General features: G+C 41.1%; 1 protein-coding gene across 2 annotated transcripts in view; it reads right to left on the reverse strand.

Annotated features, from left to right (window-relative positions):
* Positions 1 to 15,099, reverse strand: part of AK5 (adenylate kinase 5) — a 331,424-nt gene that overhangs the window by 59,096 nt on the left and 257,229 nt on the right. For both annotated transcript variants that reach the window (XM_045292114.1, XM_004699317.2), the window contains exon 8: positions 4,988 to 5,030. In XM_045292114.1, coding sequence (XP_045148049.1) covers positions 4,988 to 5,030 — 43 coding nt within the window. The remainder of the gene's footprint in view (positions 1 to 4,987; positions 5,031 to 15,099) is intronic.

Below are 15,099 nucleotides of genomic sequence, written 5' to 3' on the forward strand. Positions count from 1 at the left end.
CATTAACTCAACAGTGTCTACATGAACCACCTGGAGACATTGAGTATAGTCTTTGAGTTATGCAACCATCTTCACCCTCCCCTTCAGAGTTAGTTATTTCTCCTCCATTAACATAAACTCACTGCTCACAAAGCCTCCTACCTCCTCTGTCAGTGTAATCCCAGAGAGACAGTTATTAAAAGAGCACCATGCTCCAGGTATATATATATATATCTTCTTCTTTTTACTAGTTAAGCTAAAATGATTTTAGGAAGGCTTCAGAGAATATTTTTGTTTTACAGTTTAAAGATGCTCTCAGGGAAATAGTTGCTGGATTTCATCCATCTTTCATGGAGTGTATGAATATTTGAAATTCTGGGTTTCCCTGTGACTTCACACTTTAAACCTTGGCTAATCCCTGTAAACAGGAGTTAAAATACAGACACCGAGTCTGGAGGAAAATGTGCTTTTTTAATTTCTGTGAGGGGTTTTTAAAAAGTCATTGGAAAAATTATAGAATTATAGAATTTCCAAAAATTTCTTTTAAAGCTCTCTGATATTTACAGCGAATGATGTTACTTTCTATTTATAGTAGTCATATAAGATTTCCTTAGAAATAAATGTAAGTAAAAATAAGGATTCACTTTAAAGAAAACTATTATGAAGCTAATATGCACTTAGCTGATATATAGAGAGGTAAAGCAAAACTCATGATGGTGTCCTGCTAGAACTGAACTTAGGGAAGCACTACTTTAAGGCAAAATAAGTCATGCCAGGGATTTTAGTCCATGTACGAAGCCTTCTAGGGGTTTATGGCTTTCTCAACAACCTATAATTGCCATGTAGTGTATATACCAGAAAGGAGCCAGGTGGCACAGTGGTTATGCATGGGGTGGCTAACTGCAAGGTCAGCAGTTTGAAACCAGTAGCCGCTCTTTAGGAGAAAGCTGAAGCTTTCTACTCTCACCCAATGCATAATCCACTTTGTTGATTATGTTTTACTTTGCTGCACAGGGGCAGTTCTACTTTGTTGCACAGGGTCGCCATGAGCTGAATTCACTATTGCACGAGTTTGGCTTGTTTTGCTTTTGTATGCACCAAGAAGCCCTCAGAGAATAGCTTCATTCCTGTTGTCTTTCTAATTGGTTTGACCTGGATAAGTGACTTCTCTATTTTAGACTTTGGTTTCTCCATCTGTGAAGTGAAGCATCTGGATCCGATAAGTTTAAAGATCTCTGATTCTGTGACGCCATTAAATGAATCAGCCACAAAGGAAATGGCTTTCATTGTTCCTTGACTAAAATTATGACACTATTGTTGCAAGCTACAGATAAATTCCTAAGGAAACCATAATTCTTAGCTCTGGAGTAAGGGTAGAAGGGATGCAGACAATAAAAACCCTAAACTGGGAATAACTGTGGACTCAGCATCTCTGTACTGGGAAATGCCAATGGTTACAGCTGAAGTCCACAGCAGGGGACCCTTATGAACAAACAATGTTTAGAGTAAGTGTCCCAGAGGCATGTGAAACAGCAGTCTGCCTAAGGCTGTTCCAGAGAGGAACAGTGATGTATTAAAGCCTAAAGGGCTTTACTTAATAAAGGTTATATACTCTTACATACTTAAGAGTCAATCAGTCATAACAACATGCGTATTAACACACTGGAGAGTTTGGGGTAGGGGAGTAACACAGTTGAAGGCCGTGAAGTTGAGGGTTGGCGTCTCTGGAAGTCACATCAAGAAGTTCTGCTCCCACCATCCAGAGTGACTGAGCATGGTGGAGGGCTTGAGGAGTAGACCCCAGTATGTCAAGAATCCCAGCAGACCCCCAAATTATCTTCAGGTGGCATTTTTTCTGAGTGCTTGGTCCAGCACTCACAGAAGGTGGGGCAGGCTGATTCCACAAATAAGAACAATGATGGCTTTCAGAAAGAGAGCTAGGCAAAGGTTAGAGATTCCAAAGGAGTTATGGTGTAAAGGCATGAAGTGGTGTGCATGTAGCCGCCAAGAGGTAACTTTCAAAGCCACGTTTTCAATGGCATGATGCAGCCCACACAAAACTCACCTGAGCCTGAATTCTGCACTTAGCTGGACAGATGTTACTTAAGGTAATTTTGAATAACTTCTTGTTATTAGCCTCTTTATTAAGGGATATACTTTGCAAATTGCAGCATAGATTGAACAAACATCAACATATTGTGATCTTGTATGAAAATTTCCCATGGCGCTTTAAAGTAAAGACCTGAGAAGTCAAAGTGTTTGGTGTTTTCTGTTGGAACCCTGGCCCTGGAGGCAACCATTGCTTACCCTGGACTTTTGAGCTTCTCTGAGGAGAAGCGTTCTAGGCAGCGAGAACTCACAGAGGTGGGCAGGGCTGGCTGGGGTCAGGCCCCAAGTTCCGATGCTGGATGGATCTCTGGGTTGTTTTTCTGTTTCTGAAAGAGCCTGCCTTTGCTCATCCCACAGGTGTGAGGCGATTAAAATGGGTGGGTGTGATTATTTGAATGAGGTCATGGTAGATGGTTTCAATTTTCTGTCTTGGTGACAAAATTCCTAAAACTAATAGGAATGTGACTCACCCTCCATATTTAATGTAGATGATGACTACTTTTGAAGGTTAGATCATTATTGTGATTATTTCTTGGTAGAAATGGTGGTGGCAGGTGTGGCGGCGGATGCGTGGTGGTGGTATATTTATTAACAAAGTGTGACATTTTTGCAGAATCCACTATTTGCAGTGTGAAAGGTGACACTCTCCGAGAGAGAAAGCATGAGGCATGAAGAAGTTAAGCTAGGGATAGGAGGGGAAGGAAGGAAAGAGGGAAGAAGTTTCTGGAGGTAAACAATTGAGTTTGGTATCTTTGGAACCAAAGTGTTTTCACACTGGAGGATGGCTTTCTTTATTCTTTTTAATCAAATAGATGCTCCATTCTCTTTACTGAGTAGTCCACTGTAGTCAGAAAAAGGCTCCGGGCTATCTCGACGTGCCCAGCATGCCCTGACACATGGGACAAGAAGGTCCTTTCATTTTCTGCATGTCTATAGGTGTACTTTCATGGAGGTGAGCAACATCCAGTCTACTGTTTAGTCTAGGAAAGTGGCCTCGGTTACAAGTTTATTTATTTATTTTGTATACTTATATCTTATTTTAAATTTCAATGATAGTTCTTTTAAAAAGTGATTGTTCATTTATACAATGCATTGATTATTAAGTTTAAAGAGAGTCTTTAATGCCGTGGGAAGATTCTTATAATATGTACCAAAATTTGGGAATAATATTCAAGGAACACTGGTGTTCTAAAGAGTTGTTAACCACAAGGTCAGCAGTTCAAACCCACCAGCCACTGCTTGGGAGAAAAACAAGGCTTTCTGTTCCTATAAGGATTCACAGCCTCGGGAACTCACAGAAGCATTCTATCCTGTCTTACAGGGTTGTTATGAGTTGTAACTGATTTGATGACACTGCGTTTGGTTTGAGTTATGCACACACACACACAAGCAGACTTCAGATAGTGTGTAGAAAATGGAATTAAAAAGATATGAAATAGTTTTCATGAACTTTTTGGATCCCATTTGTATTTTCAACAATGTAAAAATAAATAATAAATAGATAACTCACTGGAGTGAAATACCCTAGAATGTTCACCATGACTATTTATAGGTCGCAAGGTGTAAGCTGGCTTTTATTTTCTACTTAAAAATGTCCAGAAAAATATGTGTTAATTCTATAAACAGGAAAAAAGGAAGCTTTAATATACAATCAGTCGTCCCTTAGAGAGCTGGAACCGGCTGATTATTTGCACTTGGCTCAGTGAAAGCTAAGTTATGGCTCCTATTTATGTGCCATTGCCCATGAATCATCCTGATGTCACTTGGTGACTGCAATTTCCACCTACTGCTACTGCTATTATCATCAAATGACAATTTATCTATCGCTTCATGCTTGTGGATCACTAGGCATCGAGCTGGAGTTATTTAAAAAGCCAACTCCTCACTGACTTGCATGAACTCTAAGTCAGTGTTACAAACACCTCTATGAAGCATAACTGGAATGATATTTATTACAGAGAGCAAATGTTAGAAAGTACTTATGCCAAAGTAGCTATGGCAATCATAAGTCCCAACTCTCATAATCTCATCTATTCCAGTTATTTGTATAGCTAGTTTTTCATTTTGTAAGAATTTTTATATGATAAAATAAAAAACCCCAGCACAATTCTGGTATTTCTTCTCAACTGAAAACAATAACAACAACTCATTGCCATCAAATTGATGCTGATGCATAGTAATCCTATAGGACAGATCGAACTGCCCTTTCAGTTTCTGAGACTTTAAATCTTCATGGAAGTGGATAGCCTCCTCTTTCTCCCATGAAGCCATTGGTGAGCTCAAACCACTGACCCTGTGGTTAGCAGTTCAGTGGGTAGCCCACTAGGATTCCAGTGGTTTATAAATTCTGCAGAATAGTATTATGAAGTAAAAAGAGTTTTTTATGTTTCAGTTAATTTGAAGAATGCTGAATAAAAGTTACCATATATACTCGTGTATAAGCTGAGTTTCTCAGCACATTTTAATGCAGTTTTTGTGGTAATATTAGGTGCCTCTGCTGATATTCGAGTTGGCTAATACTCGAGTATGTATGGTAAATAGCTCTTTAAGTAGGACTTCTAGAAGTCTTGCTATGGGCTTAAGTATGGAATCTTTTAAAAAGGATAGGATGTTAGGTGTCTCCCAAACCTATTTGACCAGAGTACCTTTTCACTGAGCAGCTCAGTGGGTACAGCTAAGAAATGCATCCCTTAGTAAGACACCACTTGGATTCTTTACGTAGATCAAGAAGGGTGAGAAATGAAGAATTTCCATCTTAATCACATTCCAAGGCTAAGGAGAAAATCTTGGGTGTTGGTATTTTATCATCTCATAGAAGATATTGATAATAATAATAAAAAAGATATGAGCATTGCTACTAAAAGGACAATTTTGGTCTGAGTCAGTAAAGGAAACTCACCTCCCATAGTGTCCTCTCCAAATAAATTTAATTGGTCATCACCCTGTTTAAAAAAAATCACATTGTTAGATGATACTTATAATGGCTAGCAGGTATCAAACTAAACTCTTTGCCTACAGTAACATGTTTAATCTTTTTACAGACGAAGAAGATCAGAAATAGAGGTAAATTGCCCATGATCATGTGTAGTGAGGGATGGAACCCAGGTTTAAACTTGGGCTGTCAGACTCCACAATCCATTTTCTTCTTAGCCCTGCACTTTCTGTTGCTCATCTATTTGTGGACACAGACGCTGACTTCAAGGAGCCAAAAGGCAGTTAGCAGCCCTTCCCATAACCACTCTGCACCAGGGCTCTTGTAGGATGGAATAGAGCTGCTTAAATCCACCCCTGGGGATTGTTTTTTAGGCAAACAGTAGCTATATTGATAAAATGAACAATCATACTGAATAGGTGTTATTAAAATATCAGCATAAACACCAAACAGGTAACATTTGGCCAAAAGCAATGTTCAGAAGGCAGGAAAGGTCAGGGAAACAGGACTAATGGAAAGGGGGAATCCAAGGAGGGCATGGGAGGAGTGTTCATCCATTGAGGGTTTGCAACTAATGCCACAAAACAAAATGTGTATAAATTGTTGAGTGGAAAATTTACTTGCTCTATAAACTTCCACATAAACCACAATAAAATGTTAAAAAAAGACAAGCAGACAGCAGCCAAATTGGGGCCACTGGCTGCAGTTTGCCAAACTATGAAGAAAGGCATGGGATAATGGATGTTGAAGTGATTCACTTTGATGCCTGCCTTTCAATTTTTCATTTCATTTTATAATCAAATAGATGTTCCATTTTCTTTACAGAGTAGCTCATGGTGGTTGGAAAGATTATGAAGTTATGAAAAAGTATCTGGTTAAGAATTGTCATTCCTACGTATGTTTCCATTCATCCCGTTTCCCCACCCTCTCACTTCCTACAGGTAACTACTCAACGAAGTTTCTTGTCAATCTGTAAAAACACAAACAAACCCAAAAACCACACTCATTGCCATTGAGTCCATTATGACTCATGACGACCCTCCTGGGCAGAGCAGAACTGCCTGTGGGTTTCTGGGATGGTACTTCTTTTTTTTTTTTTAATCATTCTATTGAGTGCTCATACAACTCATCACAATCCATCCATCCATCCACCGTGTCCAGCACATGTGTACATCTGTTTCCATCATCATTCTCAAAACATTTTCTTTCTCCTTGAGCCCTTGATATCAACTCCTCATTTTTTCCTGTACTTTTTTGCAGGATTAGAAAGCCCTGTCTTTCGCCTGCAGAGCGGCTAGTGGTTTCAAACTGTTGACTTTGAGGTTAGCAGCCCAATGTGCAACCACTATACTACCAGAGCCCCATTTCAATCATTCCAGATACCCTCCCCCCTCAAATTACTTCCAGATATCCATGGGTGTACTTGAATGTAAGTATATATTTTTATCAATTCTATTTTTTACCTGAACACTAGCATACCTATATTACACATGCATATATATATATGATACATACTATTCTATGATCATAATATTCTTCCCCCTTGCTTTTTGCCTTAGAACCTAAATTTTGAGCACTGGAGTTGCAGGCCACAATCCATTAATAGTCCCCACCTGGATAAGCCTCCAATGAATTCTTTCTGACCATTAACCAGGAATGTGAGCCGTCTTGTCCTCAGGGAGAGTAAATTAGAAAGTGGATTGCCACTCCTGACCCCGCAGCTTGACTAGGTGTGACCTTGACAGAGATTGCCACATTGGGGCCACATACTCAGGAGTCATGCCCTGACTTGCCTTGGTCAGAAGGACCAAGCTCTGTAAACTCTTCTGTCCAGCATACAGTCCCAGTCACATTCACGGCCTCATTCTCAGTTCTACCTTCCTGCTGCAACGGTGAGGTCACCAATCATGCTTCCGACAGTTTCCTTTGTTCTCTCATGTCCTGGGTAAGCCTCCAATTCTCTGTAAACCTTAGAGTACCATGACAAACTTATGCTAATTGTCTCCCTCGGGCAGATACCATGACTTTGTCCCATCTTTTCTTATCAAAGAATTAATAAATGTTCTCCTAAGATTTTATTTGAGATTTGGGGCCTCTTTTGAATCTTAACCTACAGTTTACAGGCAGAGCCTCAAATCCATTTTAGAGTCTCCTCAAGTAGATCCAGCCTCAATTTAGCTCTTTCTGACCATTGACCAGCAAAGTGAAAAGCTTTGCTCTCAGGCCGAGTGCATCGGGAGCCCAAGGAGGGGCAGCCTCCCCCTCAGGGACTTGTGTGTGCCTGGATGGAAACTGGGGACTAGGGTCACAGTCAGGAGTCATACTCTGCCTTGGTCAGAAGGTCCTGAACCAATCTTGTAAGCTTTTCTGTCTGCAATAGCGTATATATCATGCCCCCTTTCTACTTTTGTAGTCCTGCCAATAACTGCTGATGAATTGACCTGCAGTCAATCATGATTGTTTGACATTTCCTTTCTTTTTCCTTGCTCTATTTAAGTGGCTGCATTCTGTGAATTCTAGGACACCATAGTGCAGTGGTTCTCAGCCTTCCTAATGCTGCGACCCTTTCATACAGTTTCTCATGTTGTGGTGACCCCCCAACCATAAAATTATTTTTGTTGCTACTTCATAATTGTCATTTTGCTACTGTTATGAATCATAATGTAAATATCTGATATGCAGCACATATTTTCATTCTTATAAATTGAACATAATTAAAGCACAGTGATAAATCACAAAACAACATGTAATTATATGCTGTAAAATATTTATGTGTTTTCCGATGGTCTTGGGCTACCCCTGTGAAAGGGTCCTTTGACCCCCCAAAGGGGTCACGACCCATAGGTTGAGAACTGCTGCCACAGTGGCCTCCTGGTCATGGTCTTCCTCCTCTGGACAATTGCCTTTGTCCTTGGCAAGACTTAATAAATAAATGCGCCTCTGTAAGTTATATTTGAATTTGGGGTCTTTTTTCTCCCTTAGGACATTTTTCACTTATCAAAATATATGCGAGAGAGTTTTCCACATCATGACTGAATGTTTTTGACTGCACAACATTCTATTATATGGATGACAATGCCAAAGTTGTTTGTTTTTTAAACAGTCCGTTGTTGATGCAACATTGAGTTGTTTCATCTTTGGCCATTTCAAAAAAAGTGGTGCGAAGAATGAACTTGCATAAATGTCATTTCACGTACAGCTGTGCCTGCAGGAAGAAACCTCCACCAGGGGAGCTGTGGATCAGAGGACATGTATTTGTCATTTTGTTAGACTGCTCTTGAGAGAGGTTGGACTATTTTGCAAGGACAGTCTTGGCTCATGCTTTATGTGAGGTTCTTGCCTCTGCTTTGCTGTGATTCAGCAGTTGGTTAAATGAGGTTGCCTGGGGGCATGAACGATTTCTTGAAGTAAAGGGCTACCAAAGCACTTTGACGAGATCATCTGGCCGGCCTTTTTAGGACAACTGTGTCTCCAGAGCTATTCCAGTTGACAGAGGACTTTTTAATGGAGTTCTCATTAAGGGGTACATTTACATGAATTAATTCCTTTCCCTATATAAACATTTTTTTCCCCCTCAGTGTCCTTTTTCCTTTCCTTGTTGAAATCATTGCATTTCAAAGTTGAGAGTATAGGGTTTATCTAAATCAGCAGTTCTCAACCTGTGGGTTGTGACCCCTTTGTGGGTCGAAAGACCTTTTCACAGGCGTCGTGTAATACCATCGGAAAACATGTTTCTGAGGAAAGAAAGCCCCCCTATCCGTGTATCTGTCCCTCTATCCGTCTCCAGGTGGGTCCGCCCATGTGCAGATGCGCCCACATACGAGTACCCCGAGTGAAGACTGTTAGCCATGGGAGGTAGTTAGTTTATTGTGCCAACTTGGCCGATAAACCCATGGGTTAATTGAAGGGCAGCAGAGAGATAAATGGCTCAATGAGCCTCACCTTTCTAGTTTCTAGTTCTTGGGTGTCTTGCTTTGTGATGGTCGGACCAGGGTGCAGCTGCCTTAACCAGTTCCCTGCTTCAGCTGGCAAGGCTCACTTCCTGCAAGACATCCCTAAGGTGAAGCCACATGGATCTCACCTGATGCACCCTTGGGTGCTGGAGCAGCCTTGTGGAGACCCCTGCCAGGACTGAAAAGCTTACACATTCACGGACTCGGCTTTCCTCCTGCAGTCGGCATCATTCCGTCTGTTTTGTGAGATGGAGGAGGACTTTGTGGATTGGTGTTGGACATATGGGTTAATAGGTTAATGTTGGACTTGTGGGCTTGGGCAGCACTGGGTTTGGATGTTTTTTTTGATGTGCACTTAACCTTTATACAAAATTCTCTCTTACACATGAGTTTCTGTGGATTTGTTTTTCTAAAGTACCCAGACCAACACACCATGCTTTAAGACAAAATTTCATTTATTTGTCATTAGAAATAAATATTTCACAATATGTAATTATATATTCTTTTTGTGATCCATCACTATGCTTTAATTATGTTGAATTTGTAACATGAAAATATATCCTGCATATGATATTTACATGACGATTCCTAACAGTAGCAAAATTACAGTTACGAAGTAGCAACGAAAATAATTTTATGGTTGGGGGGGGTCACCATAACATGAGCAACTGTATTAAAGGGTCGCAGCATTAGGAAGGTTGAGAACCACTGATCTAAACCAATGTGTTCCTCCCCCCACTCTCAATGTGCAGAAAGGAAACGGCCATCTAAAGAAGTCATGTGAGAGGCCCAAGATGGTTATCAAGTCCTTTCCGATGCCAATGTTGGAACACCGTGCTGTGTGACTCCTGTGGATTCAGTCCATCCATGTAGCTACTGTAGTGGTGCCATTGCTGGGGTGGCCTTGGCCTGGCCAGGGGGTCACAGCAGGCGGGTTCCCTGGCTCAAGCTGGGACCGGCTCTGATAGGCAAGGTGTACTCTAGAGGTATACGGCTGGGACCCCATCCATGCTGCTTCCCCTGCTTGACCTGTCCTGTTCCCTCTCTCCATCGCCAGTATTCCTTAATAAAGCATTTTCACAAGAGTCCCCGCTTCCAGCGCTGCTTCTAGGGAAGTTGTGGAACAATGAGTGTGTGCACCTCAAAGGAAACTACCTAGTTAGGGGTTCTGTGATTGCAGAAAAGGATAGTGTAGTCAGTTTACTGATTGTCAAGTTATTGACTATTCAAGGTATTAAGTGGGAACTATTGAGTCCTCATTAGTAGATTGCTAATGATTTGCACTTGGAATGTGTGACATATGGATCCAGGAAAATTAGAAGTTGTCAAAAATGAAATGGAATTCACAAAGATCAATATCCTAGGCATTAGTGAGCTGAAATGGACTGATTTGAATCAGAAAATCATCATCTCACTTAATATGCCAGGTGTTGTGTTGTAGTTACATAATTTTATATTAACTTCATATTTAAAAGTGTAGGGGTGGTATTCAACCTTTTGATCAGGTCATAGTTTGATGGTGCCTCCTTGTGAGTGTGGTCTTCTTATAAGGAGGGCCCAGAACCCTCCCACCCCTGCCCTCACCTTTCTGCTTTCTGGACACCCTGAAAGCTGCTGGAGCCCTGTCATCTTACCCCTGCCATGTTTCCCCTGACCTCAGATTCACACAACTTGTGGCAGCCTGAGTCTGAAGTGGGACTTATGGACTGATAATCAGACTTATAGACATGAGTTGGACTGGTCTGGGATGTTTTCTTAATGTATAATTACTTCTTGATATAAAGCTCTTTTTCACACATATGAGTGTCACTAGATTTGCTTCTCCACTCAACCCGGCCTAACACACCAGGAACAGCACAATCAAGTGGATAGGCTTGGCATTCATTGCCCAATAGGTCATCGCAAAACCAGCCATGAAGTGCCATGCTGCCTGTGATCTATCTGCCTTCAAGGAAACCCAATCAATACAACTATTATTCAAATTTATGCACCAACCACAAAAGCTAGTGATGAAGAAATTGAATAATACTACCAATGACTTCAGTTAGACATTGTCCAAACATGCAATCAAGATGCAATCATAATTATTGGTGATTAGAATACAAAGCTTGGAAACATAAGGAAGGAACAGCAGTTGGAAAATATGGACTTGGTGATAGAAATGAAACTGGAGATTGCATGACAGTATTTAGCAAAACCAAAGATTTGTTCATAGCAAATACCTTTTTCAATACAAAAGGCAACTGTACACATGGACTTCCCCAGATGATTTCCACAGAAATCAAATTGACTATGGGAAGATATGCTGGAGAAGCTAAAACAGCCAGGGACTTACTGTGGTACAGACCATCAATTGCTCATATGGAAGTTCAGGTTGAAACTGAAGAAAATTAAAACAAGTCCATGAGAGCCAAAATACAACCTTGAGTCTATCGCACCTGAATTTTGAACAAATCTCAAGAACAGACTGGTGCTTTGGCTACTAATGATGTAAGATCTGATGAGCTGTGGGAGGACATCAAGATTATCCGTCATGAAAAAAGTGAAAGGCCATTAAAAAGACAAGAAAGGAAATATTAAAGTGGATGTCAGAAGAGACTCTGAAACTTGCTCTTAGGAGTGGAGTAGCTAAAGCAACTTGAAGAAATGGTGTGCTGAAGACAAATGGGTGCATAAGCAAAAGTGGTGAAGAAAGCTGATGATACCTGGCTATCAAAAGACATAGCATCCGGGGTCTTAAAGGCTTGAAGGTAAACAAGCGGCCATCTAGCTGAGAAGCAACAAAGCACACATGGAAAAAGCACACCAGCCTGTATGATCACGAGGTGTCAAAGGGATCAGTTATCAGGCATCACATCAAAGACCAAAAAAATCAAAGCATAGTTAATGAGGGGGAGTGCAGATTGGGGACCCAAGAGGTGTCAAAGGGATCAGTTATCAGGCATCACATCAAAGACCAAAAAAATCAAAGCATAGTTAATGAGGGGGAGTGCAGATTGGGGACCCAAGATCTGTAGGCAACTGGGCTTCCCCTTACAGAGAGGAGACGAGTCAGTCAGGGTTCAGTGTAGCAATGATGAAACAACCTTCCTGTAGTTCCTAAATGCTTCCTCCCCCTCCCCCCCACTATTATTATCCCAATTCCACTTTACAAATCTGGCTAGACCAGAGGATGTACATTGGTACAGATAGGAACTGGAAACACAGCGAATTCAACACAGATGATCCCTTCAGGACCTGTGCTGAGAGTGGCGATACCGGGAGGGTGAGGTGGAAAGGGGGAACTGATTACAGGGATCTATATTTAACCTATCTGGGGGATGGGACAACAGAAAAGTGGATGAAGGGAGACGTCGGACAGTAAGATATGACAAAATAATAATAATTTGTAAATTATCAAGGGTTCATGGGGGGGGGGGAGCGGGGAGGTAGGGGAAAAATGAGGAGCTGATACCAAGGGCTCAAGTAGAAAGAAAATGTTTTGAGAATGATGATGGCAACAAATGTACAAAGGTGCTTGACACAACGGATGTATGTATGAATTGTGTTAAGAGTTGTACAAGCCCCCAATAAAATGATTAAATTAAAAAAAAAAGAAATGGCAAAAAGCTGAATAGAAATTTTCAAAGGACAGCTCAAGAAGACAGAGCCAAATATAATGAAACGTGCAAGGACTTAGAATTGGAAAACCAAAAGGAAAGAACACACTGAGCATATCTGAAACGGAAAGAACTTGAGAAAAAATTCAGGCCTCAAGTTGCAATCTTGAAAGATTCCATAGGCAAAATATCAAATGATGCAAGATCATCAAAAGAAGATGTAAAGAATACACAGTTACTCTAGTTGACTTCAACCATTTCAAGTGGTAGCATATGTGCAAGAACCCATGGTGCTGAAGGGTGAAGTTCAAGCTGCACTGAAAACATTAGGCAAAACCAAGGCTCCAGGAATTGATGGGATACTAAGAGAAATGAGCTGATGAATCACTGGACGCATTCACTTATCTATGGCAGGAAATTTGGAATATAGCTGCTGGTCAACAGATAGGAAGGAGATCCATATTTTTACCCATCCCAAAGAAAGGTGTCCCCAAAGAATGCTCAAATTATAAAACAAAATCACTGATATCATATGCAAATAAAACTTTGCTGAAGATCATCCAAGAATGGTTGCATGAGTACACTGACAAGGAGTTGCCAGAGGTGCAGGTCAGATTCAAAAAAGGACATGGAACAAGGGATATCATTGCGGATGTCAGATAGATCTAGTTCAAAGCAGAGAACACCAGAAAGATGTTTACTTATGCTTTAGTGATTATGCCAAGGCATTAGACTGTGTGGACCATAAACTATGGATAACCTTGAGAAGACAGAGCACTCCAGAACACTTCATTGTACTCATGGGGAATTTGTACATGGATCAAGAGGCAGTTGTGCAAACAGAAAAGGGCATACTGCATGCTTTAAAATCAGGAAAGGTGGGTGTCAGGGTTATATCCTCTCACCATATTTGTTCAATCTATATGCTGAGCAAATCATCAGAGAAACTGGCATATATGAAGTAGAATATGGCATCAGAACTGGGAGAAGGCTTATTAATAACCTGTGATATGCAGATGATACAATCTTGCTGTGTTAGTCTGGGCTGACTAGAGAAACAAATTCATAGACATTCATATGTGTATAAGAAAGAGCTTTATAAACAAGAGCACTTGAACATTGAGAAGACATCCCAGCCCAGTCCAGAGCAAGTCCATAAGTCTGATATTAGCCCATATGTCCAATACCAATCTATAAAGTCCTCTTCAGGCTCATGAAACACATGCAATGATGCTGAATTCAGGAAGATCACAGGCCAGTAAGTGGAAAGTTTTGTGGATCCAGTGGTGGTGTAAGCATCTCAGCACTGGCGTGGGTCTCCACGTGGCTCCTCCAGCTTCATGTGCATTGGCATCAGGAATATGAAGCAGAGAGTGTGTCTCCCACTTCCAGGGAAAAATACAGGAGTTCCCAGAATCCTCATGCCCACACAGAAACCTCATTGGCTATGGCCCCATTGACTCCACCCCTTGGCACGCTTACAGGAGATTATGTAACTGCCGCACTTGCTTACTGAAAGTGAGGGAAGACTTGAAGCATTTGTTGATGAAGATCAAGGCCTGCCGCCTTTATGGATTACAACTCAATGCAAAAACCAAATTCCTCAGAAATGGAGCCACAGGTAACATCATAATAAATGGAGAAAAGCTTGAATTTGTCCCTTGATAATTTGTCCCTTGGTAACACCAGTCAAGAGATTAAAAGACGTTTCATAGAGTAACTCTGCTACACAAGAACTTTTTTGAGTATTGAAAAGCAAAGATGTTACTTTGAGGAATAAGGTGTGCCTGAGCCAAGCCATGCTAATTTCCATAGCTTCATATGCATGTGAAATTTGAACACTGAATAAAGTAGGCTGAAGAAGAATCGATTATTTGAATTGTGAGGCTGGAGAAGAATATTGAAAGTATCACAGAGTGCTAAAAGGACGAACCGATCTGTCTTGGAAGAAGTACAGTCTGCGTTCTCCTTAGAGGCAAGGATGGTAAGACTTTATCTCACATATTAAAAAAAATATTTTATTTTTAAAATTGGGATTTAATACATGTATCATTCCACAGTTCAACCACATCAAGCAGTATTACACCATTGCTACCACAGTTTCCAAACATTCTTTTCTTTCCTGGACCCCTTGACATCATCTCCCTTTTACGTACGCCCTCTGTCCAACCACTACTGGACCCGTCCCCCAACTAGCAACCCTTAATCTCCTTGCTATCCCTATAGGTTCCTCAGTCCTGGGATTCATATGCTGAAAAACAGAAAAACATATAGCACAAATTCAAGAGGGTGATCATAACACATGTGTATCTCACACACTTTGGACACGTTGTCAAGAAAGGCCAATCCATCCCTGGAGAAGGACGCGGTGTCTGGTGGAGGGAGGCCCGCGAGGGGCTGGATTGACACAGTGGCTGCAACGCTGGACTCAACAAACAGTTGTGAGGATGGTGCAGGACCGGGAACTGTTTGTTCTGCTGGGTACAGGTCGCTGTGGGTTGGAACCTAACAACATCTGAATGTTTCC

Source organism: Echinops telfairi, unplaced genomic scaffold, assembly GCF_000313985.2.
Source record: "Echinops telfairi isolate 266 unplaced genomic scaffold, ASM31398v2 ScPeMD7_443;HRSCAF=831, whole genome shotgun sequence".
NCBI lineage: Eukaryota > Metazoa > Chordata > Mammalia > Afrosoricida > Tenrecidae > Echinops > Echinops telfairi.